Genomic DNA, 10,815 nt, shown 5'->3' with positions numbered 1-10,815 from the left:
TGTTCCTTGTCCTTTCCATATTCTTTAATGCTTAGGATGAGATGTTTGTGATTCAGAAGATGTCATTTATCAGCCTTACAGGGATAGTTCACCCAAAAATGAAAATTTGATGTTTATCTGCTTACCCACAGGGCATCCAAGATGTAGGTGACTTTGTTTTTTCAGTAGAACACAAATGAAGATTTTTAACTCAAACCGTTGCAGTCTGTCACCAAATCTTTGACAGTGAAAAAAAACATACACCGACAAAACCAAATTAAACCCTGCGGCTCGTGACGATACAATGAGGTCTAATTTATAATTTATATATAATTTACCTATGATCCGCTTTTGTGAACACTCTTAATACAGTTGAACATTGATGGTTCAGAGGTAAATCAGAAGTAAGTAATGATATAAATACTATTCAGTTTCTTGCACAGACCGATCATTTTCGTCACGAGTCGCAGGGTTTAATTTGGTTTTGTCTGTGTATGTTTTTTTTTTACGGTCAAAGATTTGGTGCCCATTGACTGCCATTATATCACTGACAGACTGCAACGGTTTGAGTTAAAAATCTTTGTTTTTGTTCTACTGAAGAAACAGTCACCTACATCTTGGATGCCCTGGGGGTAAGCAGATAAACATCAAATTTTCATTTTTGGGTGAACTATCCCTTTAAACTCAGAAACAGAATTATAAAAACACTGAAATACTGCGAAAACACCCAAATAAACTGTTACTTGTCTCATCACGCTTTAAAATACAAGCAAATCTGTAATCATGTTTCATGTTCATTATCTTTTGATTGAGGTCCTTATTTATTCTGGTTAAGCAGAAGGTCATTCAGAAAAAAATGTTTGTTTTACAGCTGTTGCAATTTTTATATATATACAGTGTTGGCCAAAATGATTAGAACACTAGTATTTTCACTACCTAAAAAATGGTTTTAAGTCAGTTATTTTATCTTTTGCTGTAGTCTGTCAGTAGGAAATATCAGTTTACATCTCCAAACATTTATTTTGCCATTAATTGTAATAATCCAGTGAGATTTTAGTTTGCACAAGGAGTCTGACAACAGCCAGTGCTCCACACAGAGATCTGATCATCATCCAGTTTGTCTGGAATGACATGAAGAAACAAGCTGAGACAGAGTAAATTCAGAAGAACCATGGCAACGTCTCCAAGATGCTTCAAAAAACCTACAAAGCTACTGTTAAACGTTTTAGGCATTTGTGTAAAAATGCTGTCAAATGAGGATGCCGTCTAAATGTCATACATAAATTGTCTTTATCAATTAACTTCGGTTAACTAAATTAAATCAACATTTGGTGTGACCATCCTTTGCATTCAAAGCAGCTTTTGCCTTAGGGCCCTAAGTAGACTCTTAAAAATAAAGGTGCTTCACGATGCCATAGAAGAACCTTTTTTGTCTAAATGGTTCCATAAAGAACCTTTAACATCTGAAGAACCTTTCTGATTCACAAAAGGTTCTTTGTGGTGAAAGAAGGTTCTTCAGATTATAAAAAAAAGAGGTGATTCTTTAAAGAACCTTTGACTGAATGGTTCTTTGTGAAACCAAAAATGGTTCTTCTATGGCATTGACGTGAAGAAACTTTTAAAGCTTAAATTAAAGCTTTATTTTTAAGTGTAGGTCTCTTGAAGCTTCTTGGAGACATTGCCACAGTTCTTCTTGATTTAGTCTGTCTCAGTTTGTTTTGTTTCTTCATGTCATTCCAGACAGGATGTAAACGAGATCAGATCTTTGTGCGTTGTCAGACTCCTTGTGCAAACAAAAATCTAACTGGATTATTACAATTAATAGCCAAATGAATGTTTGGAAATGTAAACTGATTTTCCTACAGACAGCAAAATATAGTAACAACTGACTTAAAACCATTTTATCTGCTGAAAATACTAGTGTTCTTATAATTTTGGCCACCACTGTAAGTGGCATATTCAGTTTTCTTTTCTTGCCATTTTCCTGTTATGGAAACTCACTTTTGCATTACACAGCATTTTTACTCAGTTTTCATTCATGTCCTTGAAAATAGCACACAAAAGCTAAATATGTAAGGCAAGAAACCTCCTTTCCTGTCTGTGTACTGACTGATGTTAATTTCTGGTTTAATCAAGTTTCTTCCAAAGTTTAAATTCAGTTAGTTTAGTTTTTAATCAAAATAACTAATAATTATTTAACACTTTGTTCTTTTCTCTATTTAATTTTCTATTCAAGAACTTTATAGTATGACTTTTTACAGAGAACGTTACAGTTACAGTTACAGTTGTGATGACCAGGTATAAAGGACATACTTTCACTAATTTGGGGTAAAAAAACAAAACAAAACACAATTGTATGTCTTGATACACACTTAAAAATTAAAGGTGCTTCACGATGCCATAGAAGAACCTTTTTGTCTTGGTTTCATAAAGAACCTTCAACATCTGAAGAACCTTTGACGGAATGGCTGTTAATGGATCAAAAATGGTTCTTCTATGGCATCGCTGTGAATAACCTTTTAAAGCACCTTTATTTTTAAGAGTGTAGAGACTGTTATTTGTATTTGGCAATTACAGTAATGTTTTTTTCTTCTTCTTTTTTTTAAAAGACTATATAGTTTTAGAAGCCAAACAAACAACTCCCTGTGTCTTCACACTTGATGTTTCCTGAAGCTGAGGACTGAAGGCAGTGTGACTAGCCAACTTACAACTCATTCTAATTAAAGAACAGCTTGTCACACTTTCTGACAGTGAAGCAGTCTCAGCAGTTTCCACTGGCCAAGCATGACACTGACAATATGCAGAACGTGTCTGTGTGCTCGCAAGGTGCTCCACTGACAACACACTAGTGTGTTTGACCATTAAGCTGATGCTGGACATGTGTTTGGACGAGAAGTGTGTACTTGAGACACCCCTGAAAAGCTCTTGGTTATTGGAGACACCTTGGCAGCACAAGCAGGCAGTAAATTAGGAGCAAATACCTTTCAGCAGAAGGGGTTTGTGGGCAGCGGTACTCTGTCAAGTTTAACTTCTTTCCACATAGTGTCCAGTGAGACTGTGAACCAAGATTTCTTCTATTGTACAGAAAGCCCACATTACCCCATTATACCATTTTACTTCTGTTATGTCTTTTGAAGTAACATAACCTAATGTATTTTGCATTATTCAAAAAAAAAAAGCAGGGCTCCCACACCAAAAAAGGACAAAGTCCAAGTTTAAAGACAACATATTTCACATTTAATTTTGGACATCACCATAGCTATATGTAACTTTTAAAGACAAGTTTCAGCAACAGAACATTTATTCATTTTGCTTCTTCAAAGTTGTTTCTTTTTTTCTTCTTTTTTTTTCAGTACATGGTTTGGTCCTGTAACATTGCTGTGGTGGTTCTTTTCCTCTGAATGAACGTGGATCAATAATGTCAAACGCACAACACATGCACATGTCGTTTAGCTGTTTACATTAGGGTAGGACAAAGTCAGAGACTGACATTATGCATATAGCACTTTTTTCTTTTCAACCTCCCTTGCTCTGTTTTTGACACTCATATCTAATAAGGCTATATTACAGCTATGAACAAGAAGTCCAACACTGCATTTCTAAGTGTAGAGCACCATATTTACACCAATATTTACAGACTTTATTTTTAAAAACAAAAAGACAAAACAAACAGAAATACTTAAGATAATTTGGGTCAAGTGAGCCATTTGGAGGATGTACAGGTTTGAAATATAAAAACAAAAACAAAATGGTATTTACATATAGCTGCAACTTATAGCTTAGCTTATTGCAAATGCCCTTTAAATCTCACAACCGATTCTTTCACACTCACAGTCCTGTAGATCTTCGACTTTTTTTCTACACCAGTCGATGGTCACCCAACGGCCAACTCTTGAAGCCATATTTCCTGAAAGAGTGGCCATCCACTGAATAGAAGACATACCATTTATTTATTTATATCAGGTGGCAAGGTGACAAAAAAAGCCCCATTATATCCCAACTATAAGCCAGTTCAAGGCTCACATCCAAAACAGCATTTTAAAACAGCAGTTCTTTCAAAAAAATAAACTTTTAAAAAAATATATGTACATACTTATAAACATCCCCTAAGGCCAGTCGAATCTGAGACTGGTATATACAGTAACTCAAAGCTGAATGGTACAAGAACAACAGGGGTGAGATAGAGATTATGGTCTGGAACCACATAAAAGAGGCCTTAATGATAAAATAATTTCTCTATTCAAATTTCATTTTAATAATGACGTTGAGAAAGAGGGGTACTGACTCAACGGTTCTTATTAAAATATTTAGTAGTACACAAGCTGAATACTGTCTCTGTTTGCGGGTTTGATTTTGCTCTGGCAGAAACAGCATTGTAAAGGCTAATTATCCCCGCTGTGATTTGTATGGTGTTCAAAGTATCCTAATTGTAGACTCCACTTATACCGTAGTGCAATTTAATTTTTTAATTTGATAAAAACTAGGATGAACACATTTATGTGTGGGTGTATCCACAGTGCTGTCTGGCTTGCAAATTTGGCAAAACATTATTACTTAAGAGGGCAGACTGAATTACGAAATATATAAATTGCACTTAAATCCCAAATGTTTCCTGAAATATTTATATGTGAATCAACGTTGTTAATGCGTTTTAATATTATTCAAAAAAACAAACAAAACAAAACAAATAAAAATGGGTTATCTGTAGCCCCCTTTTGGAAATTATCCATTAAAAATTTCCCGATGTTATTGCAACTGATTGTCACTAACCTCAAAAGTTTATCTATAGTGAACATTTCTAAATGGTGACAAGGAAACAGTTAATAGCACTTAAAAAGTGAAAAAAGTGTGCAAAATGGTCATTCAGTTTAAGACTCATCAGACAGCACTATGAATTATAAATCAGGGTTTGTTCTTTACTCTCACTATTGCTTTTACTGTATTACCATCTCATTACAATCATATTGGGACTTAAATTTACAAAACCAGTTGTGGTATTTATAGGTTGAGTTTCTTTAAGTGCTTGTTTTATGAATTGCCATGTTCTGTTCTATCATACTGTTGGTCTTAATTTAAATCTCACTTTATTAAAGGTCATTTATTTATACATACAGTTTCCACAACTCTTGACGGATTAGGTGGTGTTGGAACCATGGAATTCATATTAAGAGCGTTTCATTTCGAGGGCTAAAAAGCAAAATGAACAGGACTTGGAAAACAAATATTAAATTGTAGTCTAATTGGGCAAAACAAATAAAGACAAAAAAGAAAAGGATAGCAGCGTGCACTTCATTAAAAACCAATGGGTCCAAGAGTAGAACTTAATAAATAAGTTGTGAGAATGATTAAGACGACATAGAAGGCAGATTTAAAGGTCAAGTTGGGATCAAGAGAGGTCATATACAGCTACTGGTGGAGAACTCAAGTCATCGTATGCTACAAATGTGGCAATAGGAACAATCCACTCTGAGAACCAGCCGTGTGCCGTGCCATCATATGACCTGACAGCAGCTGGCCTGGGCTGAGGCACAGAGTAGCCCATCCCTGGGGCTTCGCTGGATGTTCACGGAGATGGTCTTTTCACACAGAGGTAGCTGGAGAACATTATTTTTCAAGTTCAGGTTGTTCTCCTTGACCAGGCCAAGTTCATTTAACATGACTGCCGTTTGGTCTTGATAATGCTCCATCGCTCCAACGCCACCATTCAAGGCAGGGCTGATCACCTTGTCTAGACTGTTGTTGGAGCCAATGCACATCTTCCAGGAGGATTTCTCCTGGACTTTAACGCTTGACAGGCTCTGAGGATCTAGGATGAACCGTCCACCACCACCTCCTCCAGAGCTGCGATGCTGAAACTGAGAACTCAAGCATAGACTCATGAGTTTGAGACTCTCTACCAGTTCCCCTGCACTCCGAGCTGCACTACGTGTTGAGCCAGATGAAGCGTTGTTGTTGCTACGGGAGCAGCTGGAAGGGCCCCCCTGTCCTTTTGTACTCCCACCACCTCCACTGCCCCCTCCTGTACTACCACCATTCCCTCCTCCTGGAGGGCTGCCCTTGTCTGGTCCTGAGTTACCTTCCCCAGGTGGTTTGCTCTGCCCTCCACTACTACCACCCCCATTGCCCCCAGAGTTTCCAGGTGGACCCTCACTACTGTCCCTGCGGTTCCAGCTGTAGGTAAACCCTGTGTCTTTGTCTAGCCGTCTGCGATGGCTCTCTGAATCATCATCGCTGGTTTCAGAACTAGAGCAGGATGAACCGCGGCCTTGACTTTTGCGCCGGTGGTAGCGTTTCTGAGCTGTACCAGGAGATGCCATGTTCATCTTCAACCGGCTAAGCTTCGGTGGAAGACTCTCATCCATGTCAAAGTCATCATCTGATTCGCCTTCCTCCTCGAAGATCTGATTGAGCACTGGGGCGCTTTTTCGAGACGTAAGCCGGTTGGTGATGGACAGTGGTTTGCGGCGCAAGACCACCTGGGTGGGCAAGGGTGAAGGTTCCTGTTCTTCCTCCTCCTCCTCATCTTCTTCCACCCGAAAGAGGCAGGTTCGTTGCTTGGCTGAAGCGGATGCAAGAGGGGCCATGACTCCAGGTTTAAGGGGGTTTGGGGGCAAAGCAGCAGGTACAGCAGAGCTGCTGGAGGCTTCGCTTATCTCCTCTCTACGGCTCACTTCCAAAAGCCCTTTATTGCGGTGACCATTTAGCAGATTCTCTGTACTGCGAGCAGGAGACTGCGGACCCCCAGCATGAGAGATGGATGAAGAGGCTAAGCTGTCCTCGATGTCCTGATGCATGTCGATTTTGGTTGGCCACGACTGCCTGCAGAGGAAAAAAAAAAGGACATAGTCCTTGATATTTATAACCTTGCTTTAAAAAAAGAGCACAATTGCACTTAAAGTGAAAAACAGCATAGGGTTATAGCTCATGCAGGATAATATTCAGTATAGGTGGACATCGCCAAAAACAATTTTTAAAGACAGAAGCTCTGGAGAGTGCCTTAGGAAAACAACCCAAATGTAAATGACAGTCCTTGACAAAAAACAGACTGCCTTCTTGCGCCAAACACTCAAGCAAAGAACATGGAGATTTACAAGATAAGTCGGAATTGATGCTGTAACATGCTTTTATTGTCTTTTCTTATATTCTTACCTTCCTGCTGGAGTATCATTTACACAGCACAGTATGTGCACTTTCATGCAAGTTGCTTTGGGTATATACTCTGCTAAGGTGATACTTGAGGCTTTTGAAACAAAGTAAATCAGTGGAACATAGCTCCAGCACGTCCTCTCTGGTTGTCATAACCACATCAACGCTCTATAAACCTTGCTGGTATGTCGACAAGTCAAACAATGCAAACAAATGCAGCAAATGCATTGTGTGAATAAACAAATGTTTAATCACACTTCTGCTCAGAGATAACTGTAAAGAAAATCAACCTTGGTAAAATGTTGCCTGCAAAGTCAGTTTCTGCATTGCTTGCATTACTATTTCTAAGATATATTGAAGTGAACCATATCTGACTTATGAAACTATAGCTGTATTTACAGGATTGTAAACATTCCCATATCTGTTCATCATTAAGAAAAGAATTTCAGAATTACTGCAATGGCTAATAAAGTTGTTCCACCTGATGCTGTCAGTCTATGCATGTGGAAACTTCTGCATAGTATCAAGAGTCAACCTTAAATGTCAAAATAACATTGTAGACATAAGTTATACTCTACTAGTCAACTATATTCTCCACTAGGAACAGGAATTATAATTCCGAGTGCATACTGCCTATAAACTCTTTCTGTCTATGAAGGGCACACTGATTAATGAGAACACTGCAATCGTGATCTGGGTTACCTATAGCCAAGGTCGAATTACAAGATTCTAGGAAGAATCTGAGAGGCTCCGGCTGCTTTTCCATTCGGTTGAAAATTCTATGTTGATTCTCACAAAAAAAGCATTTGTCACCCTCTCATGATCCCTGCTGCATCCTGAGGACTCTTCCCCTCTACCCATCTACCTCTCTTACTTCTCTTTCCCACCACATCCTCTCATTTCTTCTACTCCCTGCTTCTTTCAAAAAGCATCCACAGTCTCACTGCTTTTCTAGGTCAGTCCAAACCAATTTCAGCCTCATCTTTTAAACACATTTGTCACCCGGTGCGGTGCTCAGAGGATGTGCTGGCTGTCCACACATAGCATGGAGAACAGACAGGGATTCTGACATCCAGCAGAGCTGACCTCTCACAACCTCTTATAGTGAATCCTGCCCCTTACTGCACTTCACAACTTCTGAGAGACAACAAACCTGCCGTTAGCCTGCCTGTGCACACCATGACACGGCGGACTGATTTGAAATGGTTTGTTTTTAATAATTACAACAAAAAATAAGCGCAATGCTGTAAAATGATTTATACGGCATGAGCTAGGTACAAATTGAAGTAGACTGTTAATCACATAATTTCCAAATCAAGTTTGTTATTAGTTGGCATCAATGTGCAAATCTTCAAGTAATTGTTTTTTTTTAATCCATTTGTTTTGTTACCATGTCTGTGTTGTGATAGTGCCTGCAATAAAAAATCCTAAAGTTTTACTACCATGAAAACCTCAGGGATCCACTGTCTGACCTTTCTAGAAATATAAAACTAACTAAAAAGAACTAAAGACATTCCAAGGGATGACCATGGATTCTGCAATAAAGGAAGTCACCCTCCTCTACTCCCACAATGTATTTAAATTCTTGCTCTAAAGACAAAATATTATCATGTTTCTGTTAGCATGTGGCACATGGCAAAACCAACTAGTTGTAATTGGCAATGGGTACCTATCACAAAAAATGTTTTTCAGGAGAGACAGAGTAACCTCCATGAATTACCTGAAGTGAGCCTTGATGTTGCTGGGGCTGGAGGAACGAGGTTGCACCTCCTTCTCCTGCTTTTCCCTCAGGATCCGTTCAGCCAACAAGAAGTAAGTAGCAGTGATGTGGTTGTACTTGTTTGTCTCCAGGGCTCTGGAGGAAGAGCAAAGAGAATGGACAAGTGAGGAGGAGATACAGACAGTGTGTGAGAGAGAAACACCAGTTTAGACAATGTCAATAACTAGTAAAACTCCAGGGCTCTAACAACTAGAGACCCTAGTGGCTTCTATCAGTTCAAAAGGTCTTGCATAGTGCCCTACATTCTGAACACCTGAGACTAAAAGAACTATGTAGAATCCCAGTTACCACACTGTCCCAATACAAATGGGACATTGTGCATCCAACTTTTTAAGATGGTGAGTCTGGACATGTTAGCAGAGATTACACTGCTTCTTCGGGGATTACATACCAACAATTGAACAAATTAGTTCAAATCATGTAGCGACAATCTTTTGGCGAGGTTTGAATACATGACATGGCCTGTGTTTATGGATCAGTTCAGCTTTAATGTTAAAACGCACCAAGCAATTAGTATATAAAGTGATACTTCTGTTGTGATCTTTGGATGAACTTATGTTCGCATGTGTGTACAGTCGTGGCCAAAAGTTTTGAGAATTACATAAATATTGGAAATTTGAAAAGTTGCTGCTTAAGTTTTTATAATAGCAATTTGCATATACTCCAGAATGTTATGAAGAGTGATCAGATGAATTGCATAGTCCTTCTTTGCCATGAAAATTAACTTAATCCCAAAAAAACTTTCCACTGCATTTCATTGCTGTCATTAAAGGACCTGCTGAGATCATTTCAATAATCGTCTTGTTAACTCAGAGATCATTATGTCAGGCTGACTGGGTTAGATTGGAAGACTTGACATGTTAAAAGGAGGGTGATGCTTGAAATCATTGTTCTTCCATTGTTAACCATGGTGACCTGCAAAGAAACGCGTGCAGCCATCATTGTGTTGCATAAAAATGGCTTCACAGGCAAGGATATTGTGGCTACTAAGATTGCACCTAAATCAACAATTTATAGGATCATCAAGAACTTCAAGGAATAAGGTTCAATTCTTGTTAAGAAGGCTTCAGGGCGTACAAGAAAGTCCAGCAAGCGCCAGGATCATCTCCTAAAAAGGATTCAGCTGTGGGATCGGAGTGCCACCAGTGCAGAGCTTGCTCAGGAATGGCAGCAGGCAGGTGTGAGCGCATCTGCACGCACAGTGAGGCCAAGACGATGGCCTGGTGTCAAGAAGGGCAGCAAAGAAGCCACTTCTCTCCAAAAAAAAAAAAAAAAACATCAGGGACAGATTGATCTTCTGCAAAAAGTATGGCGAATGGACTGCTGAGGACTGGGGCAAAGTCATATTCTCCGATGAAGCCTCTTTCCGATTGTTTGGGGCATCTGGAAAAAGGCGAGCGCTACCATCAGTCCTGTGTCATGCCAACAGTAAAGCATCCTGAGACCATTCATGTGTGGGGTTGCTTCTCATCCAAGGGAGTGGGCTCACTCACAATTTTGCCCAAAAACACAGCCATGAATAAAGAATGGTACCAAAACACCCTCCAACAGCAACGTCTTCCAACAATCCAACAACAGTTTGGTGAAGAACAATGCATTTTCCAGCACGATGGAGCACCGTGCCATAAGGCAAAAGTGATAACTAAGTGGCTCGGGGACCAAAACGTTGAAATTTTGGGTCCATGGCCTGGAAACTCCCCAGATCTTAATTCCATTGATAACTTGTGGTCAATCCTCAAGAGGCGGGTGGACAAACAAAAACCCACTAATTCTGACAAACTCCAAGAAGTGATTATGAAAGAATGGGTTGCTACTGTATCAGTCAGGATTTGGCCCAGAACTTGATTGAGAGCATGCCCAGTCCAATTGGAGAGGTCCTGAAAAAGAAGGGCCAACACTGCAAATACTGA

The 10,815-nt window shown here is 39.3% G+C and overlaps 1 protein-coding gene across 1 annotated transcript in view; it reads right to left on the bottom strand.

Annotated features, from left to right (window-relative positions):
* Window positions 1–3,193: 3,193 nt before the first annotated feature.
* Window positions 3,194–10,815, bottom strand: part of snrka (SNF related kinase a) — a 59,910-nt gene continuing 52,288 nt past the window's right edge. The window contains exons 5-6 of the mRNA XM_073847560.1: window positions 8,846–8,980; window positions 3,194–6,798 (exon numbers count right to left, since the gene is read on the bottom strand). Of these exons, the coding sequence (XP_073703661.1) occupies window positions 5,472–6,798; window positions 8,846–8,980 (1,462 nt within the window). The 3' untranslated portion in view covers window positions 3,194–5,471. The remainder of the gene's footprint in view (window positions 6,799–8,845; window positions 8,981–10,815) is intronic.

Source organism: Garra rufa, chromosome 9, assembly GCF_049309525.1.
Source record: "Garra rufa chromosome 9, GarRuf1.0, whole genome shotgun sequence".
Classification (NCBI taxonomy): domain Eukaryota; kingdom Metazoa; phylum Chordata; class Actinopteri; order Cypriniformes; family Cyprinidae; genus Garra; species Garra rufa.
The sequence above is the reverse complement of the archived record's forward strand: the minus strand, read 5'-3'. Positions and strand labels throughout refer to the sequence as shown.